Source organism: Melanotaenia boesemani, chromosome 2, assembly GCF_017639745.1.
Source record: "Melanotaenia boesemani isolate fMelBoe1 chromosome 2, fMelBoe1.pri, whole genome shotgun sequence".
Lineage (NCBI taxonomy): Eukaryota > Metazoa > Chordata > Actinopteri > Atheriniformes > Melanotaeniidae > Melanotaenia > Melanotaenia boesemani.
In genome coordinates this window covers 5,388,918-5,406,704 of record NC_055683.1, presented here as the reverse complement: position 1 = coordinate 5,406,704, position 17,787 = coordinate 5,388,918, and the positions used below count along the sequence as shown (strand labels likewise).

The 17,787-nt window shown below is 38.9% G+C and overlaps 1 protein-coding gene across 3 annotated transcripts in view; it reads right to left on the bottom strand.

The window, feature by feature from the left end:
- Positions 1 to 17,787, bottom strand: part of chadla (chondroadherin-like a) — a 40,163-nt gene that overhangs the window by 22,096 nt on the left and 280 nt on the right. Inside the window, exons 2-11 of one of the 3 annotated variants that reach the window (XM_042007823.1) lie at positions 17,543 to 17,701; positions 17,152 to 17,346; positions 16,920 to 17,075; positions 16,675 to 16,820; positions 15,751 to 15,989; positions 15,340 to 15,605; positions 13,093 to 13,429; positions 12,594 to 12,946; positions 11,028 to 11,194; positions 10,572 to 10,910 (exon numbers count right to left, since the gene is read on the bottom strand). In XM_042007823.1, coding sequence (XP_041863757.1) covers positions 10,610 to 10,910; positions 11,028 to 11,194; positions 12,594 to 12,946; positions 13,093 to 13,429; positions 15,340 to 15,605; positions 15,751 to 15,989; positions 16,675 to 16,820; positions 16,920 to 17,075; positions 17,152 to 17,346; positions 17,543 to 17,701 — 2,319 coding nt within the window. In that variant the 3' untranslated portion in view covers positions 10,572 to 10,609. Of the gene's footprint in view, positions 1 to 10,571; positions 10,911 to 11,027; positions 11,195 to 12,593; positions 12,947 to 13,092; positions 13,430 to 15,339; positions 15,606 to 15,750; positions 15,990 to 16,674; positions 16,821 to 16,919; positions 17,076 to 17,151; positions 17,347 to 17,542; positions 17,702 to 17,787 lie in introns of those variants that run through there. The other 2 variants (XM_042007840.1, XM_042007832.1) reach the window with 2 other exon arrangements.

Sequence of the window (17,787 nt, the reverse complement as noted above, 5' to 3'; positions counted from 1 at the left end):
TACCTTCTTGTCTGACAACAGGAAACCGATTATACTAGAAACCATCATTTAAAATATGAAATGCAGTAAAGAAGACGCTAACAGGGATGCAGAAAACATTTTATTTTAAATTTTTTATTAAAACATTTCTCTCTAGCCGCCTCTTCTTCTCCACAGCAGCGTCCTAGCCTGCAGGTGGTAAAGGCCTCAGTGCCACTGCTGGCTCGGTAGTTTGATGCCACAGTGACCTACGGTGAACACACATTGGCAGTTTATATAAAAGCAAACATTATTATATATATGTACTTTATGGGTACTTTGTACATCACTTTAGATAAGTGTCTGCAATCAGCTACGGCTTAGTCTGCGGTACCATGGAAACGGGCCGGTTCTCTAAACCAGCGGTGTTTCCTAATCAGTTTTCAGACCAAGGACCATTTCGTTTACGCCAGAGACCCCGCAGTGCTTAATCTGGAGGATTGGGACACATCCACCCTCTCTGCCTTCAATGATGGAAGTAAAGCCCAGCCGTGGAATACGTAATGACGTCACGCCCCTGAAATGCATAGATGCATGCACGTGTATGCAACTAAACCACTGTTACAAAATAAGCAATTTAAGAAAGGAACACAGGTTATTATAGAAAGATAATGGCAACAAGGTAAAACAATAAACAATTATGGAAAATGCTGGGAATTAATTAAATTTGATGTTAGAAACTTAGCTATATCTTTTGGAAAGAGAATTGCCAAAACTAAAAGAGAAAAGGAAACCCAAATAATTACCAAAATAATGGGATTGTCTAAAATGGTTAATCTTTCTGAAGAGGAATCTGGGGAACTGGCAACATTGCAACTCGAATTAGACCAAATATATGAAGGAAAAGCCAGAGGGGCTTTTATTAGATCTAGAAGGAAATGGTTACAACAAGGGGAAAAATGTAAAAAATGTTTTGTAATTTGGAAATAAGGAATTATGATTTATCTTCCCTCTCTAAACTCAAAGTTGATGGCCAAATATGTGAAGATCCAAAACTTCTATCTCAGCATGGTACTGATTTATAAAAACTTATATGCTACTAATTCAGAAAGTGAAAAAGTCGTCAATGCATTTATTTAAAGTACTGAAAAAGACATTAGAGGTACTGATGAAGGATTCAAATGAACTTGTGACCAGAAGATCATTTTAGCAGAGGTACAAAAGTGTGTTGGCTCCCTTAAAGACAACAAGTCTCCCGGTTCTGATGGTCTCATTAATAAATTTTATAAGACATTTGGAAAGTATTTAGCTCCATTTCTAGTGGAGGTTTTTGAAGAAGCCATAGATAAAGGAGAACTACCCCCCACCCTTTGCTACGGCCTTATTAAATTGATTCCCAAACCAAACAAAGATAAATTAAGTATTGAGAATTGGAGACCAATTAGTTTACTAAATAACAATGCAAAGATAGTTGTCATGATCTTCGCTAAAAGATTAAAATTAGGATTAGACATTATTATTAATGAGGAACAATCAGGTTTCATGCTTGGCAGAAATATATGCAACAACATCCATTTGGTTTGGACATGATTGACTATAATGATTATATTTTAGATGATAGCTTTATTCTTGTGGATTTTTACAAAGCATTTGACACAGTAAGTCATAATTTTATGCTTAAAGCTATACATAGCTTTGGTTTTGGAGACAGATTTTTAAGAGCAGACAATACACTTTATACAAACTGTAATAGCTCAATTGGACTGACCCACGGCACGACTCCTAGATTTAATATCCATCGAGGTATAAGACAAAGTTGTCCTCTAAGTCCTTTCTTATTTCTCCTTGTCACAGAAATTATGGCTGTACACATCAAAAATAGTTCATTTAATGGCATCATGGCAGGAGACAGAGAATTTAACACACACATCTGGCTCATGACACAACTATCTTCTCAGCTGATAAAACTGAGGTTCCTAAAGTGATCCAATGTACAGAGATGTTTTCAAGAGTATCAGGACTTAAAATGAACTTGAGCAAATATGTGTTTTTGCCACTAAAAGAATGTGATATGTTGGAGATAAATGGTATTCCTGTAAAGAATAGTGTTACACATAGACTCCAGGGAGACAAGGGCACGTTAACAAGGGTTTATTCACCAAATAGTACTCAGAAGTGTAACGGTTTTCCCAGAGGACCCGATAATCGACCACAACAGGAGCAGGATAAGGCAAAAGTGATTTATTGTATGGGTGGTACTGCAGGGAAACTGGAACAGTCTGACAGGATGAGGAGGGAGGATCCAAGAAGATTGTGGCGCTCAGGAATCTGCAAAAACTCCAAAGGGCAAAAATCCAAAATCCAAACAGCGTGGTCAATATAGCAGGCAGAGGTCATACACAGAGTGGCAGGAAAGAGACTACTTATCCGGGGCAGGTCAGAATCCGTGGTTGGTCCAAAACAGGGTTCGATATCCAGGTAGACTTTGGGCAAGATAATCCGATGAGGGTCAGGCAAGAGAAATCCGTGGCGTAACAGGGTCGAAGACAGGAGATCAGGAACATGAAGCAAGGCTGGATCTCAACAAGGCAAGAGCAGTTGACCATCTGGCAAGAAAGCAAAGACTGGAGAGGGTATAAGTAGAGCAGAGCACAGGTGAGACAAGGGAGCAATCAGGGAACTGCAGGTGGAGCCAATAAGCCTAATAATTGGACTGGAAGCCCAGCAGAGCAGCCACCATGACAAGAAGATAAACATACTGGTACCGGAGGTGGTAGTAGGGTTGAGGAATCTGGGAATGGTGAGGGAATGAGTCCATAAGGTGTGTGGTTTGAGGTCCGACAAGGAGTGACTGAGATGGTGGAGTATATAAGGACTGGAGAGTCAATGGGGAACAGGTGTGACAGGTTGGGTTAACGCTGATGAGTGGATCAGGAACTGATGTGAAGAATCAGGGGAGTTACGGAGGAGTGGCTAAGTGACTATAACAAATAGCTTCACATATCGGGGTGTTGTCATTAACAAAAATGAAAAAGCCTGTAACAACTCAAATTTCGATCTAATAGTTGAACAAATAACAAAAACATTTAATATGTGGTTAATGAGAGCTCTCTCCTTACTGTCCAAGACCGAAGGGATATCCTGAGCTGTCTATGTGTCCTTGGCTCTGGGAATGCCTACTACAAAATATAAAAAACTGGATAAGATTCTGTTCAATTTCATTTGGAGAAATAAATGTCATTATTTTAAAAAACAGATATTATGTAAAACAAGACAAAATGCAGGTCTGGAAGTCTTAAGCTTCGAAACCCTAAATAACACTTTTAAAGTTAAATGGCTGACTAAATTGATTCAAGAAGAAGATAACATGTGGAATACTTTTCCTAAATTAATTTATTATCAATTGGAGGACTCAATTTTGTGTTAAAGTGTGACTATAATTCTGATAAATGCTGCTAGCATGGAGATTATTGTACAAACATCATTTCTCATTATCATCATTATATTTGGAATAACAGGTGCACACTTAATAAAAATAGATCTTTATATAACAAAAACTGGGTAAACAATGGCATTGTATTAGTCTTACAGCTTATGAAAACTGACGGTAAACTGCTGCTCTATGAAGAATTTATGTCTAAATTCGATATAGCTGTTACACCGAAGGTATATGATGTTGTTTTTACTGCCATCCCAAATACTGTTTTATAGCTACTCATAGGATCTACAACTGAACTTCAAGTGGCAGATCTTGCAAACAAAATTTTTCTTGGAGATGTAGATATTACCAAGGACAAATGTAGTAATAAATACATTAGAAACCTTTTTATAAATGTAATGATTCCTGATGAAATCTTTTGGTCATCTCTCTTTAATGATATTGATTGGAGAAAAATGTGGTTGATGAATGACAAATTTTTTCTTAATAATAAAATTAAATACGTTTCTTACAAAATTATACAGAAAATTTATCCAGCAAAAAATACTTTAAAAAGATTTCACATTGATGTAGTTTTTGCAGCTTAGTTGAAGAAACTATTGAGCATCTGTTTTACCATTGTATGTTTACTAAGTTGTTTTGGATCAATGTAGAAAATTTTATTGAAAGAAAGACAGATCATTCCATACATCTGCAAGAGAAGGACATTGTTCTTTATTCTGAAGATAAAAAAAAATGGAAAAGGACTCAAGTTTCTTGTACAGCTTGTTATACTTTTAGGGAAGTTTCACATTCACAAAAGGAAATGGACTGAAGGCAAACCGAACTTTGCACTGTTTCTACAGGATCTTTTGCAGTACAGCTCCAGCCTCAGAGGTCTTGAAAACTGAATGTATTTTGGAGAGATTCTTGTTTCGCTGAGATGCTCTTTCCTCATTGGTACTTTGACTGATGTTTAAGTGTGGGTGCTGAAGCACACCTGATGTATGTTTCCATGTATGTTTGTGTGTATCTCCTGGATTTAATTTACTTATTGGACTCAGTTGTGTTGCTTGTTCTTGTTCCTCTAGCTGTACAGTTTTTGTTCTGTATGTTGTTTTGTTCATTTGTTAGATAAACTATTTTTTTTTAAAAACTAACGGGATTGGCCCGGGTTGGAGGGTCAGTTTGGGGCGTGATTGGGCAAAACAGGTCAGTTCCAGTGTTGTTTCGAGAAGAGGTAGAAGTTCCATCAGTCAAGCTGCTTCAGTCTAATTAAGAGCTTTAACTAATCCCCCCCCCAAAATAAAAGACGGTGACTTTTTACTTTTTACATCATAACGTAACACTTTAAGTAAAATGGAGTAAATACAGTATTTGATAACTAACATCCAAAGTAATGTTCTGGAATTCTGTTGCTGCATGTGGACTTTGTTTAAACATAAAGAAATGTGAACTGTTTGCCCTTAAATATTGCAACATCCTTTCTATCTGTAATATACCTGTACAAGACACTATTACTCTATTTAGCTCTATTTCTCAATGTTAATAAAACAGTCTCAAAAGAAATAGACAAATTGTTATTCAACTTTATATAGAGAAACAAAAACCATTATATAAAAAAATCTGTAATAATGAACTCATATGATAAGGACAGTCTTAATTTTCAGACTTTAATACTATATATAATATTTCCAAAATAAATTGGCTCAATTCATCAAAAACCCATGTTCAGTCTGGAACTTCATACCAAACTTTATTTTTCCAAATTAGGAGGCCTGAATTTCCTCTTGCTCTGTAACTATAATCTTAAACATCTTAAACATTCCCATTTGTGTTTAGGGCACTAAATACACATTTATTACCCAGAGATTTGCATAGATTGTCTCTATTTTCCTTTCTTTCTCTCATTGCTCCTTTTTTTCCCTTCTTCCCCCCTTCTTCCCCAACATACATGGCCGAATGTTAACCCAGCACACAGTCGCAGCCCTGCTCAGCACAGGGTTGCTCTGGGTGTGTGTGTGTGTGTGTGTGTGTGTGAGAGAGAGAGAGAGAGAGACAGAGAGAGAGAGAGAGTGCAGGGGCGTTTCCTGGACCTGGGAACATTGGGGGCTGAGCCCACACCCTTGTAAAGAACTCTCAGTGAACCAACACAGTAAAAAACATTTTATTTAAGCTTTCTTGAGCATTGTGACACTTTGTTTAAAGCAAAATACTGCAATTTGTGCTTCAACATGTATTTATTTTCAATCTTAAACGTGACAATGTAAACAAGATCTCTAAAATCAGTATTAAACTTTTACTTTTCCAGACATCTGCTGTTTATCTCCACAACTTGCTCTTTAGTGCACATCTTCTGCAACAAAAGGATGAACGTGAATTGTTTTCAGTCACTTATAATTTTCAGAATAAAGATCATGCTGTAGTATTTACTGTACCTCTCTATCATCTCATCGGTCTCTTCCTTCTTTCCCTACAGGCTTCATCACTTGTTTTCCTTCCATCATTTCCTTCTTTCACTTGCTGTTTTCCATCTTTACCATTACTACTTTTTCAGTAGTATAGCTGAGTTTAAACTGGTGGTAAACTCTGATTTGTCCTTCCAGTCTTGAACACCCCTGTCCTGGAGCAACACACACACACACACACACACACACGAGAACCACCAACCTCATTAATACATAAAGTAAACACCCACACAAAGGTGAGACCATGAAAGACTGGTTTTGTATTCCAAATATAAATGTATTGTGAGAAACATAAAATGTAAAACACTCTTTAAAACTCTTTAACTATGACCAGCCAGTGACCTGTGGAAGTCCCCTCATAATCATAGCCATCATTAGTCCCTCACTCGGTGCTTTGCCTGCACCTCTAAGTGCCGTAATGATTTGCTCTGCCCGGATAATGTACTCAGTTACAGTCTCTGTATCCGCTTTCTTCAGCGAGGTCAACGTTATATACATGGAGACAATCCGTGGCCTACCTTTGTCAATGTAATGCTCTCTCAACACTTGTAGACTCTCACGTCCCTTGTTTTTAGTGTCTCCAAATATCAGTCCCAAACTCACGTTGTCCAGTAGTGGAGCCAACGCACAGTATGCGTCAGCATTCAGTTTATCATCCTCAGCTTGTTCTGCCGCGGTCAGTGGTCCGCTTGGCTCGTTCAGGATAGTCTCTTTTAATCCAACACGGTGCATGCAACACAGCATCCGTTGTTCCCAGAGCTCAAATTCCTCGGCCCTACTGTCAAACGTCGGCCACTTTGTCTTATTATGGTTTGCCATTCTTCCCTGCTTAGCTTAGCTCCCCGGTTCCACCGCACTAAGCGAGCTACCACACTGTTAGCTAACTAGCCAACGTGTTCGTCGCCAGACTTTCCGTTGTTGCAACTATTGTCGTTGTTGCTGGGCCCATAACCTGTTGGCAGGTGTACTATCAACACGCAGCAGGACAACAGTTCCAATTTAGGAAAGTATACGAAGCGAAATATTTCTTCAGCCTTTCCGGCATATTTATTTATGGCAAAGAAAAACACTGCTCTTGATAAAACGTCAGATTGAGAGAGTGGGCCAAGAGAGATTGCCAAAAAAAAAACATTCGTTTATATATGGGGTGTGACACCACCAGTAACTTTCCCCCTCTGAGAAAATCAATAACACCCCCTTGTGGAGGGGGGGTCAGGTATACCGTACAGAATACATTCAGTCATACCTATTATGTCAACATGGTATCATTATAATACAACAAAACGGCGCTTTTTACGCGCGTTCATTGAACCTTAATGACCACCAAAAACGTCGTATTTTCGGCGTTTACCGAAGCTTTAAGAAACGGCGTATTTTACGCCGTTTTGCCACATTAAACGACGCTTTTAACGCCGTTTTTTTTTAACCACAAAACGGCGTTAAATAAAGTGGCGAATTTTGACCACTTTGGCTTGCCATAATAAATACGTGTGAGAGCGCGTTGGTAAATCAGCGGTAGATTTAAAGCGAAAGAGAAATTTGTCTTTTTATGGATACAGTAAGTAGCTGCACATTCATGTCGATGCTATATGATGAAAGTCATGGAAAAACATAACTTTATTTACGTCTATTACACCGACGTTACTGCATGAATTGGCATTAGTTTCACCTTCACGTCTCTCTTTTTTTTCACTGGGATTAACTAGCTTGTTAGCCATTAAATTAAGCCATGCTGGATCGTGGTGTGTAATAATTGATCAAAACAGGACAAAAGTCAGTATCAGTAAAGTTATTATGCCAGATGATGATTGACAGAATCAGAATCAGAATCAGAAATACTTTATTAATCCCTTGCAGGGAAATTCATGTTTTCAGTACAACCCATCCAAGACTAGACAAAACAACATATAACACAAACAAGAACAGGCAGACTGACGGAGCAGCCGTTTCTACAGCGCTCCTTGTCTTAGATATAGGTGAAAGGTAACATTAGGGGAGTAAGATGTAGCTGGAGAGGATAAAAAAGGCATCTCCACACTGGGCCTAAGGGCCCATTATTGAGATACAAAAAACACTCCTCAGTACATACAGAACATAACTCAGACAATCACAACATCAGAAACACATGGCGGGGGGGGGGGGGTCTCCCATCGCAGCAAGTGCAGACGCAGCTGCATTCTCAGAGCGCGTCCAATCAACCCACTGCCCGGGAGTGGAGGGAGGTGGGAAGGACAGCCCAGGCAGTGAATAACGGGGAGGTGTATCTGTAGTGGTGTACTTGAGTGTGGTGCGTGTGTGTGCGTAGAAGTGAGCATATGAACTTTGCCCCAGTTTTCCCTCACAGTCTCTGCCACCTGATGATAGTGGGGCATCCTTGAGGGCTGATCCAGGTTGAGGTCCATCGCCCGTGAAGAGGGTGAGGGGAGGGTGGGGGACTGAGCGTCCATCAACAAAACATTCCAGGGAGCAAAAAACATTCCAGGGAGCAACAAAACATTCCAGGGAGCACAAAACATTCCAGGCCTGTTTGACAGAGTTGATTATCATAAAACATTTTCACTGATTACAGATCCCAGATATGATGAATCAGCTTAGAGGTGATCAGATGAAGTGGCTGTACATAATATTATGGATTATTTTATATATTCATTTTAGAAATAAGGTCTTTTCATTGAGCACAGTGCCTAGTTAGAGTCTTATTTATTTTCTTTTTCTTTTTTTTAGTATAGGCTTGATAAGCTCTTATGTTATTACCATTTATTTTTAATTTATCTTTAACTAAAGGCATCAAAGTCCCACTAGACTATGCCAGACACTGTGTGGATGGCACACCTGAGGAGCTTCACCACCCCAGGGTCATGGCCTGCAGGGGACGCCCACACCACCCAGCCAGAAGAAGTGGTACGAGCTGTATCAGAGGGTATGTATCTGTTTAATAGGTGTTTACTTTTACAGTTCTTTTGGTACCAAATGCAACAGCATAAACTGCGTTTTGACACATTAATAAAGATGTGATTAAGTAGAAATTCAAATAAGATTTCTGTAGCCACACAAACACAAGTGAATGACACAGAGTTAAATTTTCACCTGTTCTTTTTAGATTGAGAAATGTCCAATGTTGTAGCATTGGCAGAAGTCCTTATTTGGTAGTGTGAGGAGGTGTGTGTGTGGATTCTTCATCCAGATGGTGTGCCTAACAGAGTAGTGTTGTAGTATAGTACAAATATCACCTCACAAAGTGACCAGTAATATATCTATTTTGTCATCAAACAGCAGCCGGCTTTTCATCCCAGACTCCTCCTGCATCCCAGGCAGCTTTGATGACCCAGGCTTCAGCTGCATTTCTGCCCTGTCTGCCCCACTAGGACCAGTACAGGAAGCTGAACTATTCATGCATAGTTCTGATTGAGTGTCTTTTAAAATTATTGTTAATTTTCTATGTAAAAGCAACATTTCTCATTGTTAAGAGTGACATTGAACAGCACAACAGTATTACTGAATAATTGTTAATAGTTTTAATTATTGTTCAATAAAGTTTAAACAGTGTGTAAACAGTGTGTTGTTGTAACATACTGCTTTAACGGATTAATTACAAGTGCAGACAAATAGCTTTGCTGTAATCTGAAATGGTATTACTGTTTTGGCTGCTTGTGTTTAGACTGTAAAGTCAGATTGATATGATTTATTGGTCATTTATTAGGCCTATCTTTCATGACTGAATTATTAACCGCTACAGCTTAATATTTAGAGGACGTTTGGGTAATTGTGGCTTAAAAAAAAAAAAAAAAAAAGAACATTAAACATCTGCAGCTCATCCAGAACACTGCTGCTAGAGTTTTAACCAGGACTAAGAGATCTGAACACATCACACCAGTTTTGAAATCTTTACACTGTCACAGAATAGATTTTAAAACCCTTCAGATTGTTTACGAATCCCAGAACGGTTTAGGCCCAGAATACATCTGTGATATGTTCAGAGAATATAAACCTAGCAGAGCTCTTAGATCCAAAGACTCTGGTCAACTAGTCCAGACCAGAGTCCAGACTAAACATGGAGAAGCAGCATTTAGCTGTTATGCTGCAAACAAATGGAACAAACTGCCAGTGGAGATTAAACTTTCATCAAATGTAGACATTTTGAAATCCAGGTTAAAAACATTTCTTTTCTCATGCTCCTATGCATGAACTCTGCATGTTAACTTTTTTTTTATAACTTATCTTGCTTTTAATCATTTTAATGTAATTTATTATTTTATTGTGATTATGTGTTGATGCCTTTTACTATTCTAAATATCTGTAATGTCTTTGTTTTATGTAAAGCACTTTGAACTGTCCTGTACATGAAATGTGCTGTACAAATAAACTGCCTTGCCTTGCTTAAAAAGGATAATTTACATTTAGACTATTTCATCTGCATTTTGCCACAGAAACAACATCTGACCGCTGTAACGTGTCATTCATTATTCACAGGACACCCGATGGACCTGACATCCGCTGGGTTACCTGCCGCCCGGGACTCTAACCGCTACAGCTTATTATTAAGAGGACGTGGCTTAAAGGATAATTTGCATTTAGACTTCTAGACATCTGCATTTTCCCAAAGAAGCAACATCTGTAACGTGTCATTCATCAGCTGTTATTCAAATAAATTCTGAGTTGTAATCTTGAGCATTTTTTTTTATTTTTTAAAAAGCCAGCTCCAGCTTTAAAGCAGCAAGAGCAAAACCTTTACAATGATAGCACAGTTAATTAAAAACAACAAAATTCAGTTAGTTATGTTCACGGTCTTCTTGTTCTCTGTCTTTTTTGCCATCTGGGAAGGTTTCTTGGGTTGTTTTTGTATTTTGGCTCTTCCTGGTCTAGCTTTGACTTTGCGGGGCTTCAAAGAGCTGGGTTTGGATTTCTGCATCTTTGAAATTCTTGGTTCTACAGCAGCCGTCTCATTTGAAGGAGCAATGATTTTTGGGCAGGCGGTGAAGACAGGAACGTCCCTGACCTGCTGACCTCTGAGCTCAGGAGGGAGATCGCAGGTCGCTGTCACCTCCAACCTTACATTCTCCACCCATCTGAGCAAAAGAGACACAGATAAGGACCAATCATTAAATATTATAACAGAAAATTAATAATCTGAGTAAAGACATTTTTTATGTTTCAAATTCCTAATGCCTAGTGAATGCACTGACCTGTGGAGAGGCTCCAAAGCACAGTCGCACAGCAGGGGGTTGTCCTGCAGGTCCACCATCTCTAGTCCGGTGAGTGGGCTAAGGTCAGGGAGCACCTTCAACTGGTTTCCTCTTAGAGTCAGCACTTTCAGCCCTGGGCCCAGGTCCAGCAACACATCCTTAGACATCTGAACACAGGTAGGATATGTTAACATGATCATATGGCTTTAGCATAGACATTGGGCTAAATTTGGTGTAAAAAATAAATTTAAATCAATGTCTAGACCTATTTGAGCAGGTTAATTAAATGTTTGCAATTAGCACAGATTTCTCCAGAATTGGCACAAAACTGTTGGATAATGTTGATCTCATTCTTAATTTATAAGATTTTTAAGTTTATAAAAACTCATTTGTGCACTCAACCATTAACAAGTTCCATATTTCTAACATTATATGAAACATGAGATACAGGGTTGATGTTATGTAAAAGAGTAAGAAAGATGGTGGCTATGATCTCTACAGTGAATGCAGAGCTCCACAGAGGAAAGGGCATTCAAACTCTTGAATGTTGAAAGAAATGTCAAACTAAAAGAAATTGACTGGCAAAACATGTTTCTAAGTTCTCCCAAGTCGAGTGAGAGTTTGTCTCTCTGTGTTGGTCCTTTGACAACACTGACAACCTGCCAGGGTGTACCCTGCCTCTTACCTGGTAGCTGGTGGGATCAGCTCCATGCAACTGCCAGGCAACCCTGCTTTGGAATAAGCAGCTACAGGCAATGGAAGAACTTGCTGGTGTAAGTTTTTACTGTATTGTATCAACAGAACAAGCCAACAATACAAAGTTGTTATAATCAGTTCAATATTTCATAAAATCTAGACCTAAAAATGTCTCATTTGTGCCCCCCTTTTCCTGGTTAGTGTTCCTGTCTGGCCCCCCATCAAAACTTTTTTAGAGCTGAAGCTGAAGTATAAACCCTGTCTACCACCAGCCAACTACTGTGTCAGAGAAGGACCTGCCATTAACAGCACTTTTGGGTGAATATGTAGTTTCCTCCTTCTCAGCTGAACAATAAACAAATGCAACAAGATAGAAAAGCCGATGAGCTGATCACAGACAGCTGTCATGATTTACGGAACAACGTGAGAGGAGAGGAAGGAAGCAGCTGCTGCACAGAGATAAAGTAAAGTAAAAAATAAATAAATAAATAAAAACACAGGAAAGGTGCGGGTGTAGAACCCTCTCACTGGGAAAAGAGCAAGTGTTAAAATACTGGGGGTGGCATCCATGGGTTGCTCCATTAATGTCGTATTTATTCTCAAATCTATCCATAGAGCTAGCCGGCTCACCTTTTCATCTTACCTCTCCACATCCTGCCATCATAACAGAAAAATGACAGATGTTAAAAATATTAATTAGCTAAATTAGTTACTGCTGTTAGGGCTTTATTTTTGACAGCCCTAGTTACACCATATGTTTTTTTGTTTTGTTTTCTGGAAAAAAAATAAAAAGACAAACCACAAAAAATAAAGTAAGCTAACGCACAAGAGCTGGATTAGTTTATGTAACCTTAAAAAGGTCTTATGTACCTTTTCCATTCCCATATGATCCATGTAAAGCCTCCTGAGACTTTGGGATATGGACTGAAAGGCTTTTGGTCCAACCCAGCCTATTGAGTTTCGAGAAAGGTTGAGCTCCTCCAGATTCGGGGCCTCAGGTAGAGCATCAGTAGGAACCTCAGTCAGCTGATTTGAATCCAAATGAAGAGTTTCTATGAATGCAGAGCTCAAAGCAGCCTTGGCAATAACAGTTATGGTGTTGTTGCTCAAGTATAGTTCCCTAAGTGTTGGGGTTACAGAAGACAGCAAACCACTGGGCTCCAGTTTGGAGATTGAATTTCGCTCCAGATGTAACACAAACAAATTTGGTGTCAGAGAAAGAGCTGTGGGAGGAAAAAAAGAGATATGTCTGTGTTAATGAAAATATCTGTGTTTTAAATATTTTTAAATATCTGTGTTTTACATCGTGTGTTTCTTACATAAATAGAGTGTAAATTTAAAATTTTAATCTAGGATAACCATGACTGACCTGATCCAGGAAACTGTACCAGCTGGTTCCCTTCTAGGTGGAGGTAGGTGAGATCTGGCACTCCAGCAAAGGCTCTGGGATCCAAGGATGTGAGGTAATTGTCAGAAAGATATAAATAAAGCAGACTTTTCATTCCCTGGAAGGCATTGCCTTCAATTTCATGGATTTTACAGAACTCCAGATGAAGTGATACAACTTGGCTAGTGCCTGGGAAGCTGCGGGCACGAAGGAAGTGGAAGTGGTTGCCACGGAGATCGAGCAGTTGAGTCTTGATAGGGAAACCCCGCGGGACTTTGGTATGACCCGAACCCTCACATGTAGCATGATGGGCTTCAGTCTGAGGGACAAATAAAAGAAATATGTTGGCATAACATCTACATGGAAAATCAAAACCACTCTGTTCATTTTCACATTAGCTGCTGATCTGTAACACAAACCTAGTGGCTGATCTATTTTTCAGGGACCACATTTGAACCTACAATGCATCTTGTTTTGTATTTTGCTTCCCGTACTTATTCCATTTTATATTTGTAGGTGGACCAAGTCCGTTTCTTTGATCCAAATCAGAGTTTGTTTACATGTTCACAATTCCCTGAAGCGGATTTTCTGAGCAAATGGACTCGGATTCGAATTTAAACCACAAGAGCCCGACGTAACATACATGAAACATACAGTTTCTGAGACATTTTGCTTCAATTTATGGTATGAACTTTGCTCAAAATCCTGTTGTACACAATCTGATACTTGTCTTCTGTCCCCTAATAAAGTGGAAAATCACATTATAATATTTTTGATGTATCACATGGTAATAAATGGTAGATATCCCTCCCCCCAATAAAATGTTAATTTTTTGTTTGACTTTTCTTACCAGTTTCTCATGGGTCGGGCCTTAATGGTTAAAAGGCTGGTGTGAATACTGTCATGGTTCACGGTGTGGTTCCTGGGTTTAGGAGTGTTCTTTGGTTTGTAGGTTTCTGGTTTTGTCATGTTTAGTTCAGTTTGTAGTTTTCCCTCACGTCTTCTGTGTTTTCTATTCCTGGCTCATTAGATCACCTGGTCTGATTTCTCATTTACTTTACCTGTTCCTCGTTACTCATTCTGTGTTTATATGCCCCTTGGTTTTCAGTTGCCTTTGTCAGATCTTTACGTGGTTCATCTCCTGTAATGTGTGTTTCCCTGTTCCTGCGTTTTTGGGAAAATAAACCCTTTTAATTGCACCAATTCTGCCTCCTGTCTGATCTGCCTGCATTTGGGTCCTCACCTCTGCTCACACATGACAAATACGCTCTTTGGGGGATGCTCTAGTTGCGTTTTACATGTAGGAACTCAGAAATAGCAACTTCCAAAGTCAATTTAATGTTGTAAGGCAGCATCATACTGTTTTTAAGTCCATTTAGAATAGCTAAGAATACCTTTTTATCAAAGTACAGAACATTAGACATTTTCCTCTACTGTTTCCTTCCTCCAAATATTATACACAAAGCTGTTTTAAAGAGTTAAATTGGAACAGTTTGGGTAAAGAGTCAAGTCACCTGTGACTGGATATAGACACAGAAGCCAATAATTTAAGTTTTAACTCTGTTAGAATGAGTCATTTATATCTACTTGCCACATTCATGGCAGCTGCCATGTATTTCATGTTTTACTGCTTTGTTTCAGTCCACCTTATAAATGCAAATTCAATGCTCACTCTCCATTAAGCACTACTTTGGCTTTCTACTGTCCCTAAAGTAAATAATTTCTTCCTCGGGAGCATTATATTCACCTGCTTCCCAAAGTGTCTACATTTTTCTGCTAATCATAGAGCATATGGAAACTTTTAGAGCTGCTTTCACTCAAACAGCTGTGTCTTGTGACAGTGTATACTACCTTTCTGATTTTGTTTAGTGTATCCTAATCTTTTATTTTCTTTTAGTGTATTTTAGTCTTTTAATTTCTTTTAGTGTATTTTAGTCTTAATTTATTTTAAAGCATATAAGGCAGTTTAGTCTTCTGCTTTAAAATGTATTTTTGCTTTTTCAAATTTTTTAATGTCTTTTTGAGAGCAGAATTTTTTGAATTGGTAACCATGTGTTTATGTGCTATTTAAAAAAAGTTGTTTATATTGGAGAAAAAATAACAAAAGGAAGATTAAAGGAACTACTGTAGAATGGACAACTTTGTTTTGCTTCCATTTAAAAAAAAATTGGACAGCAACTCAACTAAGAATTAAAATATTGTGTTATTTTCCTTGAAAAATAAACTCACATCACATTCACAGTTAAGTGGACACTTGACTGACTGCTTGGGTGTGGCTGTGGTTGGGATACTTCCTTTACTCTCCTGCTCCTTCCCATCCTCCTCCTTCAGAATCTCTCCCCTGCTGCGGCAGCGTAGATCCAGGGAAGTGACTGCCTGCAGCGGCTCATCGTCAAGGTGAGGAGGTCCAGCACACGCTCCCAACAGCTTCACACCTCCAGCTGTTGCCCACTCTTTCAGGGGCCGCATGAAGCAATTACAGTAGATTGGATTTCCTTTAAGAGAAAAGGCTGTTAATCTCAGTGTATGATTTCAAATATTTCCTGTCTTATGTAGCTGGATCATAAGCATTTTGTTTCACAACATCATCATGTAAAATTAAGGCTTTCATGTAATATAATAGAGCAGAGACAGTTGTACCAGTCAAGTTGAGGGTGATTAAATCTTTAGGGCCTGAGAGGCGCTCGAGGTAGTGAAGCTGATTGTGGCTGAGGTCCACCTGAGAGAGGACAGGGGCTTGAGAAAAAGCCTGGTCTGATAGGTCCTGAAGGGACATGTGGTTAAGGTAAAGGTGTGTAAGCTTCGCCATGAACACAGATTCCTCCCCAAGGTATGTCATAGGGTTGTAGCTCATATCCAGTCGTCTGACTTCAGGGAGTCTATACAAGTTAGGAGAATTTAACATGAAAAAAATTACACATCTGAAATGTTTTTATTATTATTATTATTATTTTATAAGTGTATTTATCTATTTGGTCAGAATAATTAACTTAACCAGTTTAATGTTACAGTTAAAAACAGCACAATTAGGAACTAAACAAGTATGGCTTGTTTGATCAAGCTGTCAGGAGAAAATCTCTTTTCCCTCTAAAAACAAAACAAACCATGGCAGCATGGCTAAATTTAGCTAAATTCTACACAAACTTAAATATTTTTAGAACATTTCTTTTAGATGAGACCAGAGTGGATGTGTTTGGTGAAAGCCAAACACATCATATCAGCACAAACACCTCACACCAACAATCAAACATGGCGGTGGAAGGCTGATAATGCGGGCTTGTTTTACAGCCACGGGACCTGGACACCTTGCATGTCACTGAGTTGACCATGAACTTCTCTGAATACCACAATATTCTAGAGGACATCATTTTACATTTTTCTCACGAAGATAACAAAAGCAACCAAGTTTGTCTGTCTATGACAAATTTAGGTTATTTCTTATTTCTCCCAATGGTCTCATACTTTAATGTTTTAGAAATCAAGTTTATACAAACTCACAAGTTCTTCATTATAATATTAAAACTGAACATCTAAAAAGCTCATAACAAAATCAGATCATCTTACCTCGTCATTGTCTGTGTGGGGAAGAACTGGAGCTCATTGTGATCCAGGTTGAGACGACTGAGTGTGAACAGCCCAGTGAACGCTTCAGGTGCCAGGTTGTTCAAGGAGTTATGGCTAAGACGAAGCCACTTGATGTTCTGCAAACCCTGGAAAAGGTGTTAACTGGCAGGGTTGTATTTCTACTAGCATGGGTATGCTGCAGCTTCTAATCATGTCTCGGTGATTACACCTTGGTGTTTGAGTACCTGGAAGGCCATGTTGGGGATGTAAACCAGCTGGTTGTGGGTGAGGACCAACATGTTTAGGAAGCCAAGCTGTGTGAAGGCTCCAGGCTGGATCTCCTCAATACGATTATGGTCAAGATGCAGCTCCTTTAAAGATGAGAGCCCATCAAAGGATTCCTATAAAGGAAAGAAAAAAAAAACATGACCTTACATTCCACATTTAAACGAGGCTTTTTTTTATTATTTATTTTACCTGGTAAAGGATGTCGATCTTGTTGTTGGCCAAGTTTAGGGAGACCAAGCGGCCAAGAGCACGGAAAGCGCCCTCCTTCACCTTGACAATATTACAGCGCTGCAGGTTGAGGTGAGTGAGGAACGGTGTGTGCATAAATGCCCCCCTGGATAGCATCTGCAGGTTGTTACTCCTCAGGTCAAGTTTCACAGTATTCTGCAGGAGTGATTAAACAAAATGAAGCAACACACAAACTCCATATGAAGGATGAAACCGTAGAATGGAACTCTTCGATGGTCATATGAGTGCATAAATGTGAAAAATCTGGAATTTATCAGAAGATTAAAATAAACATTTTGTGTTAAAATATTCCATAAGAAGTAAAACGAGTTGCTACACTAGAATTCCTCACCTCGTCTATGGTTGGGGGAATGTGTGTTAGGTTCTTGCCAACGCAGCCTACTATGAGTTTGGTGTCATCACAGCTGCACTCTTTAGGACATTTTCTTGCTTTGATGGATGAACTCAGTGGTAAAATGAGCAGGATGACTGCAGTAGAGACGAACTGGATCTGCACCAATAGAATGTGTTACAAAACATAGTCAAACACTTTGGATGTTAGTTATCAAATACTGTATTTATTCCTTTTAACTTAGA